This window comes from Notamacropus eugenii, chromosome 4, assembly GCF_028372415.1.
Source record: "Notamacropus eugenii isolate mMacEug1 chromosome 4, mMacEug1.pri_v2, whole genome shotgun sequence".
NCBI classification, from domain to species: domain Eukaryota; kingdom Metazoa; phylum Chordata; class Mammalia; order Diprotodontia; family Macropodidae; genus Notamacropus; species Notamacropus eugenii.
This window is the reverse complement of record NC_092875.1, coordinates 54,721,875-54,736,962: the sequence shown is the minus strand read 5'-3', so window position 1 is coordinate 54,736,962 and position 15,088 is coordinate 54,721,875. Positions and strand designations below refer to the sequence as shown.

The following is a 15,088-nucleotide window of genomic DNA, read 5'->3' as shown; positions in this document are numbered from 1 at the left end:
CTTGATTTCCCCAAATGCTTAATGCCCTTTCCATACACTTTGTATTTACTCTGCGTTATTACTCCCAATAGAGTATAAACTCCTTGAGAGCAAGGATTATTTCATTTTTCTATCTTTATATCCCTGTCCAATAGCACAGTGCCTGGTATGTAGTAGGCCTATAATAAATGCTGTTGATTGATTTGCACAGCATTTTCTTCCTAACAACCTATAATGTCGAATCTTCCTTCTGCCATATTAGATCGAGATGACACTGACCAAGGAATCAATCAGAAAGCATTTTTATTATCTGAGTCTCCTGTAGAAAGATTCTCTGTCCTCCATCTCCTGAGCAGTACTAGTTGGTGAAGTTAATATACTGTTGGTTGATATTTTTCTTTCTTTCCTTCCCTGTTGCTACAGACTGACTTTAACAATTGGACCTCATGAGTCAAAGGTCCTGAGTCTGAAGGTTGCCACAGCTCCCACCTTTTCACCATGGACCAAGATTATGAAAGACGTCTCCTTCGACAGATCAACATCCAGAATGAAAACACAATGCCTTGTGTAAGTTGTCCATCTGTCTTTCCATGCCTTCTCTAGTTGTCCACTGCCAGCCCATCACTTTCTTTTATCAATTTTGTACCTCAAGCCAACTTTTACCAAATGTCTGCGCACTGACCTGGTCGTGGGCTATAAACCAAAAACTATTAAAAAATCGCAAGGTAAATCCAGGAGAGCCAATTAATGTGGATAACATAAAGGGGAAATGAGCAATTAAAATATTTCCTACAAGCAAACAAAGGGATGTGGGAATGTTGATTCCCATAGTAGAGCCACATAAAACTTTTCCATGAGTTACTGAGAACTCTGCATAGCTGCCGAAAGTGGAGAAATGGCAGAAAATCAGTCATCCGCTTACTACTGTGAACATATGGTGTGAAACACTATCAGTCATGTTTAGTACTATGGGAGTGAGGTATATACAAGCAGTGTAAGATGTGTCACCTTTCAAAAATGTATTTAATAGGAATGTATGTGTAGAACCTATATAAAATTATATGCTGTCTCAGGGAGGGAGTGGGAAGATGGGGGGAAAAAGGGGGAGGAAGGGGAAAAAATCTAACATATATGGAAGTAATTGTAGAACACTGAAAACAAATAAAATAATTTTTTAAAAAAAGGATACATCACCTTTCCAAGATTGTCTACAATCCTAGCTTTAGAAGAGACTCCACAGGTCAAGTAACTGAGCAGATTTTCTGTACTAGCTTCTGCCTACATAAATCCTATTAATAGTATCCCTGCCAGTCATTTGCTTTTACCTTGAAGACCTTTAATGAAGGAAAGCCACTATCCACTGAAGCAGCCCATTCCATTTTTTGGATAGCTAATCAGTAGGAAGTTTTTCCTTACATTAAGCTATTAATAGCTGTATCTTTAACTTCTAACCCATCTGAAGTTCTATGTACAGTTTTGAGAGCCTCATTTTAGAAAGGACATTAACAAGCTGGAGCATGTGTCTAGAGGAAGATGGCTAGAATGATGAAAAGACTAGAGAACAGGCCATCTAAGCATTAATTGAATAAACTAGGGATGTACAGCCTAAAGAAAAAAAGACTTGGGGAACTGGGTGGGGGAGGGGAAGGGGATTACCATAGCGGTTTTCAAGTATTTGAAGAGTTGTGATATGGAAAGTTAGACTTATTTTCTTTAACCTTAGAGGCCTAATTGCTCATAGGCAGATTTTTGGCTTGATGAAACGATGGCTATGCTGAAGTGTGTGCTACCTAAATAGATTCTGTTACTGGAATTCTGTAAGCAGACTAGATGACCATCAGAATGTTTGAGAGAGGATTCATTTCCAAGTATGGTTGAACTAGATGATTTCTGAGATCTCTTCTGACTTTTTAAGATGTTGCGATTCTGAAGCTATTGCACTACCTTTTGGCAAGTAATTTCTTCTCTCTGGTCTTCAGATTCAACATTTGGAAAATGAAGGAGTTGTTAGATTAAATAATCTCTCTGGGGCTCTTACAACTCTAGTATTCTGTGATCCTTTCTCTAGTTAGAGGTGAGGCAAGGACAGCTTGTATGACATGCTATTGGGAATGGAGAGTAAAGGAGTGATACAAGAGATGTCTTAGAGAATCATCCCCTGAGCACTACTCTTTTCCAGAAATCTGGGAAGGTAGATAATCATGTCTTTTCTAAAATTTATGCTCTATAAATAGTGGGTGCTTTATAAATGTGTTTAAATTTTTAAATTAAAGTGAAGATGACATTTTGTAAATTTTTTTGTTCAAAGAAACTTTCAGGTGACCAACTACATTTTTGGAGAGCCCTTTTAAATTTTGATTCCTAAACTTAATTCTTTAACTTTCTTTCTGTGGTGGTCTTATGTTTTCAGACCCCATTACCTATTTTCCCAAAATCTATTTTCCTGCCTCCATTCTGGCTTTTGATTGTCCCCATTTTCATTTTCACAGCAGCATATTGTGACTTAAAAGAATTTTAGAGACTGCCTATCTTTGCTTTGACTTAAATTAACTAGGTCTATTCCAGGCTCACAAACAGCATCAAATTTTCATAGTGGCAGTATACCTTATAGCATCCTGAAAGATGATTGAAAATAATTGTCTTCCAAGATCTTGTTAGATCATCACTGTTTTCTTTGTATTGTGGTAGTTTATTGAACCATAGATTCTCTATTAGAGTAGGTGTCTCCAAGTTGATCTAGTCCATGAAACACAAATCCTTTCTATAACATCCCTGTCATGTGATTCAGCTTCTTCTGGGAAATTTACTCCTTTCCAAGATACTTTTCTTTCTATATTTGTACCACTTTCTAACTACTAAACTCTCCTGATTGTGCTTATGCCAAACGTGAAGAAACTGAAGCTGATGTGCTAATCACATGGAGAGTACATGGAATGTGTTGATTTTTCTGAAGGTTTTGTCAAGGTTTTCCAGAACTGGGCCCCATTATAAAATTTGAGAGACTATAGAAAAAATGGTTTTTATAGCCATACTGAACTTTTGCTGGGGGCAGATAAGAAATAGAGAAAAGAAAGAATATCAGAAATTGTTTTCTTATGAATGAAAAGATACTTAAGTGCAGGCGCTTTGGAAATATTTAACTCTTGTAGAGTGTGTATGTGTGTGTTTATCGTTTTCTTAACCTAGGTAGTGAGCTTTGTGTAGGGCATTTGTTTTTATATCTGATAGGACTTCATCCTGGGCTTTGGTCACTTTCTTAATTTATAGAAACAATGGTTCTCAACATAGAAAAAGGGAATTAGAATTTCTTATTCTCTTTCAATTATTTAGCTTTTAAATCTGAGACTGAAAAGCAACACTGATTTCAAAAACTAGCAATTTTAGTTCTCAAGCCAGAGGTTTTGTGTACTATATAAACTTTACCTGTACCCCTCTAAGGTTGCAGGTTCCCTAAGAGGTCTTGCCTTCTGAAAAGCGTAATAAATCTTTACCCTGACCTCAACAATGCTTGAGTCTGTGAATTCTTCTCTAGACGGCCCACGTAGGGAAACTCCAGCCTCGGAGTTCCTGTACCCCTATCTCTCACCACTCTTATTCAAGTTAATTCAATAAAAATTCATTAAGCTGTTACACGTCCCCAACGTTCAAGGTCAAGTTTAGCTGCTACCTCTTATATGAAGTCTTTCCAGTCATCTCAAATGGAAGTGATATCTCTCTGTTTTGATTGGCTATAGACTTATTATCTGTAACATATACTTGGTATGTATGATATACTGCCTTGTGCTATACAGTTATCTGTTTATATTTATTCTCTCCTCCACTTGAGTATAAGTAATTACAGGACAAGAACCAATCTCACAAGTACTTTGTACAGTTATTTAAAAAAATTATTGTTGAGAACTAAATGAGCAATCTGTAAACTCCAAGGAGGGAAGAATCATAATCTTGGATACTTGATCCATGAAGCTGACTGTATCAAAACCAAACCAAACCAAAAAACCACCTCTTTCATTCCTGCCTAAATTGGTCTCTGATCATGACTACATGACGGGCTGACTGGTGGTCTGGGAGTACACAGCTGCTGTAACTGACTATTTAAAATTTACCTTAAGCAATGTCATTTAACTCCACTATTTTTGCAAAGGAAGCAACTTTTGAAATTCAAAAGGATGTATGAGGCTGCTGAGAGAAAAGCAGTTTTTTTCTGGTTAGTGTTAATAGATAAGAAAGCTTGCATTGAAGGTGCTGTGTTGAGCAGTACACAGCCAGTTCAGTACACAGCTGGTTCAAACTAATAAGTTCTATAATATAGTTCTATAGCACGCCACTGTAGCAGGAAGGGAGATAACGGTTGTTGCTGGGGCAGGCCTAGGATATGTTTTGAGGCTAGGGAGAAATGTGATTTTAGAATTGGGGTCCAAGCACCCACCCCATCAAGAGGACAGGGTTCAAATCCTGGCTCTCTGTTATTTACAACCTCTGTGATCTTGAGTAACTTGGCTTCTCTATGTTTTAGTTTCCTCACCTATAAAATGAAAGGGTTGGAATAAATAACTTCTGAGGCCTTTTATAGCCCTCTGATCCTATGAAAATTTATCAGACACTTGGGGAGGACAACATTCCAGGCATAGGGAATAGTATGAGCAAAGGTACAAAAGCAAAGAGATCTCTAAATACAGTACTTTAGGAAACAACACAGTTTCTTATCTAAGTATGTCTTCTACTTCCTAGTCCTGTGACTTTTTGACCTCACAACCTGAGCTCCAATTGTTTCATCTGTTAATGGGGATGATAATGCTTACACAGCCTACTTCCCAGGATGATTGTGAGGAAAACTCTTTATAAATTAGAAATAATACACTTTTTAATAGTAATTTTTCTACCCACTGACTCAGATTTTATAATTCCAGGTTGCTGAGATGAGAAGAACTTTGACACCTTCCAATTCTCCCATGTCTTCTCCCAGCAAACATGGAGACCGTTTTATACCTTCTAGAGCTGGAGCCAACTGGAGCATTAATTTCCATAGAATAAATGTAAGTGGTACAAGAGCTTTGGGAGAGTCATAAGTGGAAGACTACAGTATTATTGATTACTGCATACCTGGGGTCAGTAATGACCAACAATTGAACTAGTATAAAAGAAGATGAATTTTTATTTGCGTTTAGTTGTCTATATTTATTTACTACATTATAATATAGATTTTATAGCCTACAATAGGACAGGGACTAGACTGGCAGAAAAAAAATTCAGAGACTGAACTGGTGAGTATTTTATAGTTGTTGTATCACTTGTTGCTATTTTCAGCAGTGGATGCCTTTGGAAAATTGTACAGCCACTGGGGGTGTTATCCTTCACTCTTAATAAATTAGCTGAAATAATAGTCAGAAACCCCAACACATGAATAGATTAGATAGAAAAAGGAAGATAAATTCATATCTTTTCATCTTCTCTGTCTCAGGAAAATGAGAAATCACCCAGTCAGAATCGGAAAGCAAAAGATGCCACTTCGGATAATGGCAAAGGTTAGAAATTTAATTCTCACCTTCACTCTTTGGTTCCTGTCATGTACCAGAAAGCACCTGTAGCAGATATGCCACCAGTGAAAACATCTTGAAGCTTTGAGTTTTGCCATTCACCCCAGGAGGGAAGGTTTTTTTCCTCTTTACTTTTTGCCATAGCACTTACATTATCCTATGCCTGTACAGATGGCCTAGCCTACTCTGCCTTGTTAAAGAATGAGCTACTAGGAGCTGGGATTGAGAAAGTCCAGGATCCTCAGACAGAGGATCGAAGGCTGCAGCCCTCAACACCAGAGAAGAAGAGCCTCTTCACAGTAAGTTCAGGCAGCAGCAGTGTTTAAGTCTGCTGTCTTATCCTGTGGCTTTACCATGGGTTTTAGAAAGAGGGGAAAAAATCTAGACTTAGACATTCTGAATGTCTGAATAAATGACTGTTTATTAAGCAACCCACTACATGCCGGGCCCTTTGTTAGGGGATATAAATAAATACAATTGTGCAATAGGTTTTTTCCTATGGGAGATTATATTTTAATAGAGGAAGATCAAAACCATGTGGGTAAGTAGTTATTAGGTTTGATCTGGGCAGTCTCAGGGATTTTTGAATGGAACCAAAGTATAGTAGAATGTACTTTCCTGTAGAAATGATAATAATTGATTTGATTATTGTTCCCCAGCACAAGAACTGGAGAGGGGGAAATGGTGCTGACAGAAGGGGGCAGGGGAAAGAACATGGAGATTTTCATGGCAGCCTGGCAGATGTCAGGATGTCTCAGATACGTGGGCTCTGGCATCCTGTATGGCTAAATAGGATGTGAAGTGCAGAGCTTAAATAGAGTGGTCTAGGTGAGTTTGTACTCACTCACATACCAATCCAGATAATTTAGTGGATTAACTCCCAGAGGTAATTTGTCTTCACTCTCCTCAAGCTGAATGGAGCTGTTGGTTTGCTTTATAAATGGAAGTCCTAGGACACAGGGTTAATGGGCAGTGTCATTTTTAATTCAGTTTAAAACAATCCTTGCCCACAAAGTGCTTGCATTCTATAAGAATGATACTGTATACATTCAGAAAGGAAATACAAGATAATCTGAGGAGAGGAAGCGGGGGAGCGAGAGGAGAAGAGAGGAGAGACTTTGCGAAAGTGGCATCTAAGTTCATGAGGTCTGGAGGGAAGAAAAGGATTGACAGGCAGTGTCTGAAGGTAACTTCTGCAAATGCAAAGAGATTGGAGATGGAATGTCAGGTTTGAGAAGTAGCTATGAGTCCAGTTTTACTCAAATGCTGAATGTGAGATAAGGCTGAAAAAGCACATTGGAACCACATTGTAGGGGGTTGAGGGTTAAAGCCTAAGTGAAGAGTTAGGGGGTTTTCCCTAGAGGCTAGTGGGAAATCACTGGAAATTCTTGAGCCTGAGAAGAACACAGTAAATCTTATTCCTTATGTCTGGAAAGTAAAGGTGATGAGATCTTGAGTATATGTAGCAGCTGTGTCTCATAAAGAGACATCACCATCTTTTGTGATCTCTTTGTGAATGGAGCAGACTAAGCAAATAAAAAGACATTACTTCCAACTCTTCTTCTTCAATCCATATAGGCATGCTTTTCCTGCATCAGAGTTGCTTGGAGTCATGAAATACAGAGTGTTAGAGCTAGGAGCGGGGGAGCTTTTGAAATCATACAGTTCAGTTACATAGTCTTATACGCAGGGATGCTGAGGCGATGGGGAAGTGACTTGCAAAATAGTCACGTGGTAAGTTAGTGGCTTAGCCAGGGTTAGCACTGAGGTCTGGAACTGTCAAGCCAATGCTCTTTTACTGTAGCACACTTCTTAGGGTAGAAGACTTGACAGTCCACAGTCATGTCACACATCTCTGAGACTTTCTTCTTTCTCTGCCTTTCTGACAGACCTGAAGGTGATGACTTGCCAAATTAGTGGATTAGTTAGAATATGGGAGAGGGCTGTAAAGATCTCCTTTGTTAGGTGGTTTTAAAGGTCAGCTATAGCATTGCCATCATTTGTTATTGTATGTTATAGGATGTGTATAGGAACACTTCTTCTGATTTCAAGATGCTTACATTCAATTATGTTACATTGACAGTAATTGAAAGTAACTGGTATGTTTGTCAACTGTAGCATAGTTTCTATGAAATGGACTTAAAGTTTCTTTTTGCTTTATTTCTCTTTTGTAGTTTTGTTTGATAATCTTCCAGATCTGTAAGACTTGATTTTTTTTGTTGTATATTTTCCTTCTCTAATTTCAAATTTTCTTCTTCAGTACTCCCTCAGCACCAAGCGCTCAAGTCCTGATGATGGCAATGAAGTCTCTCCATATTCTTTGTCCCCAGTCAGCAACAAAAGGTACAGTGCGATTCTGCACCCAAAGAATAAGGTTAATAGCAGTCACTTCACAGGCATTCCCCAAGCAATGCCTGGCTTCTAGGCAGACGGGTCACATTCCTCTGATGGTTTGCTGATGACTGTACTGCATAACAGTGAGCCTTAAAAGTCAGGCTGAAGTATTTAGACTTGAACAATTGGCAAAAGAGAGTCATTAGAGCATCCTCAGCAGTGATATGAAACTATGAGTCTCAGTTTCATACTACTTTAAGGTGTATTATAAATTCCACACATTACTTTTACAACTCCCAAAAGAACACCTTGTCTGATTAAGTCAGTTATGGGGTCTTGGGTATTTTTTGTTTTGTTTTGTTTTTTATCAACAAAAAAGCAAACAGCATCATAATCCTCTACAAATCAGTCTGTTGTTTGACTATAAAGGTAGACAATCATTTGCAGAAGCCCACCTGTTCCTTTAACATGTTTTCTTCAATGGTACATGAATAGTTTTATAGTGATGGCATGTTAGATACTGATGTCCATCCTCTTTATTGCCCTTTAGGGGGCACTCTAGGGGTGTATCATCTTATGATCTTACCAGTTCACGCTTTGTCCTCCTTTGAGATATCTTGAAGATTATTTTAATACTTCCTAAATTGTTATCACCTAGATTAGGGTTTTGTTCTGTTCTGTTGTTAGGAATTAGCTGTTCTTTTGTCTTTGTTTTCTCAAGTGTAATTCTATCACTTCATATAGTTAATGAAGTGTTAGAGTCAAAATATGATGCTTCCACTGTCATTGATAATGATCATAGACCACTGTAGTTACAGCTGACAGATCTGTTCCATTTTGCATCTTATTCTTCATATCCTCATTTAAATTAATAAGTACTTTAGAGATGATCAGACTTAGTTGGATTTCATCTCAAGCTTTCTGCTGGTTTGATTTTTCTTCTACTGCCTTTCCCTTTTTTTGAAATAAGACCATTCATAATTTTTTTAATGAGTCTTCTAATGAGTTTATACGGTTCACTTGGTGATTTCATCAGCTCCTGTGGATTGAATTTATCTCTATGCTTATGATTCTCAAATTTACTTACCCAGCTTTAACCCCTCTACTGACCCCCAGTTAGCATCTCACTAGACATCTTGAACTGGTTGTCCCATCTGCATCTTAACTCAGCATGTCCAAAACTGAGCTATCTTTTCCCATCAAGACCTTCCCTCTTCCTGACTACCCTCCTTCTAATCACCTAGACTTGTAACCTACATGCAGTTCTTAACTCCTCACTTTCTCCCTCCCTTCTCCCCCCCATCACACACACACACGCACACACAGACACACACACACAGACAGACACACACACACACACACACACACACCCTCTAATATCTTCCCAAGGTTTATCACTTTTATTTACATAATATTCTCATATGTTCCTTCTTCTGACATTGCTACTAATCTGCTAGGCTCCTCATCACCTCTTCCCTGAACTATATATATAGCCTGCTGATTGATCTCAGGGCCACAAATTTCTTCCACCTCCAATCCATCCTGCACTTAGCTATCAGTGATTTTCCTAATGCTCAGGTCTGACCATCTCACTGCCCTATTCAGTCAATTCCAGTGGCTCCCATTCACTTCCAAGATCACATAGAAATCCTCTGACATTCAAAGCCCTTCACCACCTGGCCCTTCCTACTTTCCTAGTCTTCTTACATCTTACTCCCCTACCTTGTACTCTGCTACGCGTTGATAATAGCCTCCTTGTTGTTTCTTAGGCATGCATTTTGGATGTTCTTCATGTTTGGAATACTTTCCCTCCTCAACTCCTCCTTCTGACTTCCTTCAAATCCTGGCTAAAACCTATCCTCTACCAGAAGCCTGTCCTGATCCCCCTTCCTGCAAGTGCCTTCATTCTCTTGATGGTTTCCAATTTATCTCATCTTGTTTTATGTAGTTGTTTGCTCACTGATTAGACTGTGGACTCCTTGAGAGCAGGCATTGTCTTTTGCCTTTGTTGTATCCCCAGTATGTAGCACGGTATCTGGCACATAGTAGATAAATATTTATTGACTAATGGAAGGGTTCAGTTGCAGGTTGAATAGTAAAGGTATATGTTGATTTGGTTTGGAGGATCTCAGGTCTTTATAGAATTTCTTTACTTTTTTCTCTGTAATTAATATTGACACATGAACCACAATTATCTTCACAATTCTCTTTTTGTGGGTGTTTATCTTGAGTGTTACAAACTTTTTGAAACCCGACTCCATGCTAGTTTTCCAGCCTCTGATTATCCATTATTTCTCTCTACACACTCTATGGTCTAGCCAACCCTGGCCTTCTTCCCTTTCTTCCCCCCACAACACTCCCATCTCCATTCTCCATGCCTTTGCCCTGACTATTCCCCATACCTGAAATGAACTCCCTTCTCACAGCTGTGAGTTCATGTTGTCTTGCTCATTGGAACATAAGCTCCTTCAAGTTTTCTTGAGTCTTGGTGACTCCAGAGCTTAGCACATACTTTCTTGTAGACTGAGATGCAACCTGTTTATGCAGTCTAAGCAGACTTAGAATGAGAACGTCAGTCCTGACAAGGTTCGTTCTTTTTATCATATCCTGGTTCTTTTTGTTCCTGGACAAAAGACCTCACATCTAGTGAACCTCATTGATATTTACAGAGTCTTCAAAGGATTCTTGATGTATTCTCCATCTTTTCCTGCTTTTCAGTTGCCATCACAGCAGAAACAGAAGGGGCCCCAGAGTTCTGAGGACCATTTTACATTTTTCTTTGTTTCATGGGTTGTTGCCATGTTGTTACCTTATGTTCAACCTCCTGATGCTTGATAGACCTCTCCCTACTTAATTGGACAGCAGAACATTGGTGAGACTATGTTAGACACCTGTGGAACTTCTAGAACCTGATAGAGTTTGTGCCCTGTTGGCCCAGACTTCAAGAGCTGGGGTTCACTCCAAACCACAGTGACAAGAAATCAGCTTTGTGTCCCCAGTGGCCAGCGTGAAGCTCTGAAGAGCACCTAATAAATGTACATTGAAATAAATTTAATTGAATTATGAAGCCAGCGTCTTATACAAAGAACTGTGAATTCAGAATCAGAAGACTTGGGTTTGAATCTCAGCCCTGCCATTTACTTCAGGTCTGATATTAGGCAAGTCACTTCTGTCTGTGCCAGTTTCCCAAAATGTAAAATGATGAGGAAGTTAAGACTAGGTTTTTACCCCAATAAATAACTTTTCTTTATGCCTTTTTTAATCAAAAATTGTTTCTTCCTTCTCAGTTGAATGTTCCTTTGTAATATGATAATAAAAAGAAGAAAAATATGATGAAAATTCAGACAAAAAAGTCATTGCATCATGTTTCTTATTCTTTGGGTTCTGCTTTCTTTGAGCTCTTATCATTTTATATCAGTCTTCTCATGTTTCTCAGAATTTGAAGAATTTATTTTTAATGGCCTTTTTCAATCCCATATTCTATGAACTGAATTTAATAGTAGTCATTAAATAAATGTTTGAATTAATGACCTGCTTTTCCGTGTACATGAAAAGACTGAAAGGAAAAGGGATCTTTTCTTCATCATCAATCCTTATAGATCATTTACCATTGAAAGGTCCTGTTTCTAGTGGCAAATGTGTGATATGAAATTTTTCTCTATGTAGACATACACACACATATATCTATCCATATGATCTTTTTTCTTTTTTAATTAATAGCCAGAAGTTATTAAGATCTCCACGGAAACCTACCAGAAAAATTTCCAAAATCCCTTTCAAAGTGCTCGATGCTCCTGAACTCCAAGATGACTTCTACCTGAATCTAGTAGACTGGTCTTCCCTCAACGTCCTAAGTGTTGGTCTGGGCACTTGTGTTTACCTATGGAGTGCATGTACCAGCCAGGTATGGATGATGGACCTTTTACAATAAGGGTGGAAGGATGGAGGTGTAGTGGGCAAGGGAATAGTTCTGTTCTACCTTAAGTGGCCATGAAAGATACTCTCAAATGGTTTTATGTATTTTTTAAAGCAAATAAATGAATGTGATTTTCTGCTCTCTATAGAACTTTGGCACTGCAAATGTTACAGCTGTATAAGACCTTAGGTCATATAGTAAAAAATATTGCTGAGAGGTCCCTTTAAATTATTAGAACTGAGAGAGACATCATAACACGAATAAATATTTATAGAATGTAGATTATTAGTACTAAAAGAGACTATAGAACACACAGCTTACATAGTTGAAATGGAAGACACCTTAGAACATGGAACTTTAATGCTGAAAGGGACCTTAAAGAATATAAAGTATTTGATCTAGAAAGGACTTTAGTATCATAGATCTTACTAGACTGTTAGAAATCTTGGAACATAGACTGGCAGAGCTGATGACATAAGATATAAGCAAGTTAATAGCTTAAATATTTATAGCATTTTAAGTTTTATAAAGCACACTTCTAATTGTTCTAGGTTCAGTATTGTACTTTTTAAATACTTGCTTGTAAGGAAAGACCCAAGAAATGTTCAGGGCTTTTAGGATTCTCTAGCCTTTTGTGCAGAACTACCCCTTCTATTCCAGCTTTTCAGTCTTAAAGTTTACATATTATTTTAAATATTTGAATATTTTAAATATAATTTTTTTAAAATCTTGGCGGTTCCATTAGATCTTTTTGCTAAATGTTCCTTTCATAATGCCCTAATCCCTTTACCCAAACCAGTCTACCGGACTGGCTGAGCATCTAACCCATCTGCCCACAGTAGTAGCCCTGACTGCTCTGTAATCATCATGAGGGCAAATGAAGTCTGGTTAGTGATCAGGAACCTCTTTTGCTTTCTCCATCAATTTTGCTTTTATTGAATCTCTGCTATGTTCACATTACAGTCCTAGGAGTTTTATTATAACAGAAAGGACTTGGAGTCAGTAGATTTGGATTCAAATCCTGATGCTGACTGTGTCACCAGGAACACATCATTTAACCTCTCTGTATTTTATTTCTTTCATCTGTAAAATGAAAAGAACAATAACTTGTTAGTACCTGCCCCTCAGAGCTGAGGATCAAATGAGATAATATTTGTAAAGTGTTTTATAAATCTTAAATGTCAGTTATTATTAAGAGCTAAATTGGGTGATATTGACAGTGTACTAAGAATTCTGATAAGGCAACAGATCAGTGAGGAATGGAGCATTCAGACAAACTTCATGGAGAGGGTAGGACTTGAGGTGAATCTTGACAACTGCATCAGATTCTGGTAGGAAAGAAGACTTCATCCAGTTGGGGCAAAGTGGAATTAGAAAAGCTTTGGAAGCAGAAGTGAGCCTGCTGTGCAAGGGACTGTGAGGAGACCACCCAGCTGGAGCCCATTGGTACCTCTGAGGAGGAGGGAAAGCTAAAAGGAGATAGGTGAGGTCAGCAGCTACATGGAGGAGATAAAGACTTGAGGTGGACCTTAGAGCATGAGTAGATGTGCACCTCAGTCCTGTTAATGTTTGCTTTTTTCCAGGTGACTAGGCTATGCGACTTGTCTGTGGAAGGAGACTCCGTGACTTCTGTGGGTTGGTCTGAACGGGTAAGTATAATGTGTTTCTTAGGAGTACTGTAAGTATCGGTTAATGCTGAAACTGTTTTACTAGTACTCCACTGGTACTCTGTCTGCTCTGAAAACTTGAAAAGGGTCATTGAGACACTTAGGAATTAATGACTTTGCCCTAATAGGACAGGTAGGTGGCACAGTGGAGAGAGTGCCAGACCTGAAGTCATCTTCCTGAGTTCACATGTGACCTCAGACACTTAACTAACTAGATGATGCTGGGCAGTCACTTCACCGTGTTTGCCTCAGTTCCTCTCCTATAAAGTGATCTGGAGAAGGCAATAGCAAACCATTCCATTATCTTTGCTGAGAAAACCCCACATGGGGTCAGAAAAATTAGACACAACTGAAATGATCTGTTCCATGCATGGGATTTAAAAAATTTGTTGTTCTTTCTTGAATAGCAGCAACTAGAATTGTCTTCTTTAACAGAGAAAGTCTCTGAGGTGGTGTTATGTAATGAAAAAAAATTCCCACATCTCTTTAAAGTTTACAAAGCATTTTCCTCATAATAACCTTGAGATGTTGATAGAAATATTGAAAGAGCATTGAATTTGAAACCACAAGACTTGAATTGGAATCCTCTGTCTGCCATTTGCTACCAGTATGACCTTGGGCTAATTATTTACCCTCTGTCGGCCTCAGTTTTCTCATATATAAAATATCTAAAATATGATCACAAGATTACTTTTCTAAGTGAACCTTTTGCTAACATGATGTTTGTATTTGTATATTAGAATTATAATTATTTTCTTTGGATTTGTTTAGCATCTTTTACTAAGACTCATGTTATTATCACTAATGACATGAAATCCTGTGTGCCAAAGACAACAATCAGGAACATTTTTAGTACCCCCTACGCTTGTGAATATTAGAAGCACTATGTCCTTCTAACAGTCAACAGGAATTCCCTTCCTCTCCTTAGCTAGTCAGCAAGAGCTTTGGTATTCCTCTTTCGAAAGGTGGTCCCTCTCTCTCCATCCTTCTCCCCTTAAGGAATTCATGAAGTGTCCTGTTCCTAGATCAGAGTTGTTAAAGGCAGAGCAAGTATTCATGATAATGGAAAGGAGAAGGTTTTGTGCTCAAAAGTGAAAAAATATCTTCTCTGTTCTCAGAGACTATTGGTAGGCTAACCTGGAAAAGCATTTATTAAAGTCTTGGAGAGAAGTAAATCTCTTTGGATATCTCTCCTTTTTCTGCATCTTTCTTTTCCATTTCCTCTCAAGTCATTCTGTGTGTATGTCTTTTGCTGATTTAGGGGAACTTGGTAGCAGTTGGCACACATAAAGGCTTTGTACAGATCTGGGATGCAGCGGCAGGGAAGAAATTGTCCATGCTGGAGGGTCACACAGCCAGAGTTGGTAAGAAACAGCAACAAAGATAACAGGAGACACTTTTATTTGCCTGGAAGGAGTATTGGGGGAAATTGCCTAAATACCTAAACGAGAATTTCACTCCATAAGTTAGAAGGTGTGTTAATATCTGGCAGCTTGAGTCTAGCCTAAATTTCCTGAAGGGAGAAACAAAGGGCTTCAATTTTTAATTTACCAAAGATCCATCAGGAAGATAAAAGGATTGTTTTATTTAATTATTTAGTTGTTTGTTTGTTTGTTAAGGATTGTTTTATTTAATGATTACTATGTGCCAGGCAC

The 15,088-nt window shown here is 38.3% G+C and overlaps 1 protein-coding gene across 4 annotated transcripts in view; it reads left to right on the top strand.

Annotated features, from left to right (window-relative positions):
• The window catches only part of FZR1 (fizzy and cell division cycle 20 related 1), an 89,774-nt gene that overhangs the window by 54,277 nt on the left and 20,409 nt on the right, over positions 1-15,088 (top strand). For all 4 annotated transcript variants that reach the window (XM_072601067.1, XM_072601065.1, XM_072601064.1 and 1 more), the window contains exons 2-9: positions 403-546; positions 4,890-5,015; positions 5,441-5,504; positions 5,688-5,815; positions 7,777-7,859; positions 11,571-11,754; positions 13,350-13,415; positions 14,695-14,797. In XM_072601067.1, coding sequence (XP_072457168.1) covers positions 478-546; positions 4,890-5,015; positions 5,441-5,504; positions 5,688-5,815; positions 7,777-7,859; positions 11,571-11,754; positions 13,350-13,415; positions 14,695-14,797 — 823 coding nt within the window. In that variant the 5' untranslated portion in view covers positions 403-477. The remainder of the gene's footprint in view (positions 1-402; positions 547-4,889; positions 5,016-5,440; positions 5,505-5,687; positions 5,816-7,776; positions 7,860-11,570; positions 11,755-13,349; positions 13,416-14,694; positions 14,798-15,088) is intronic.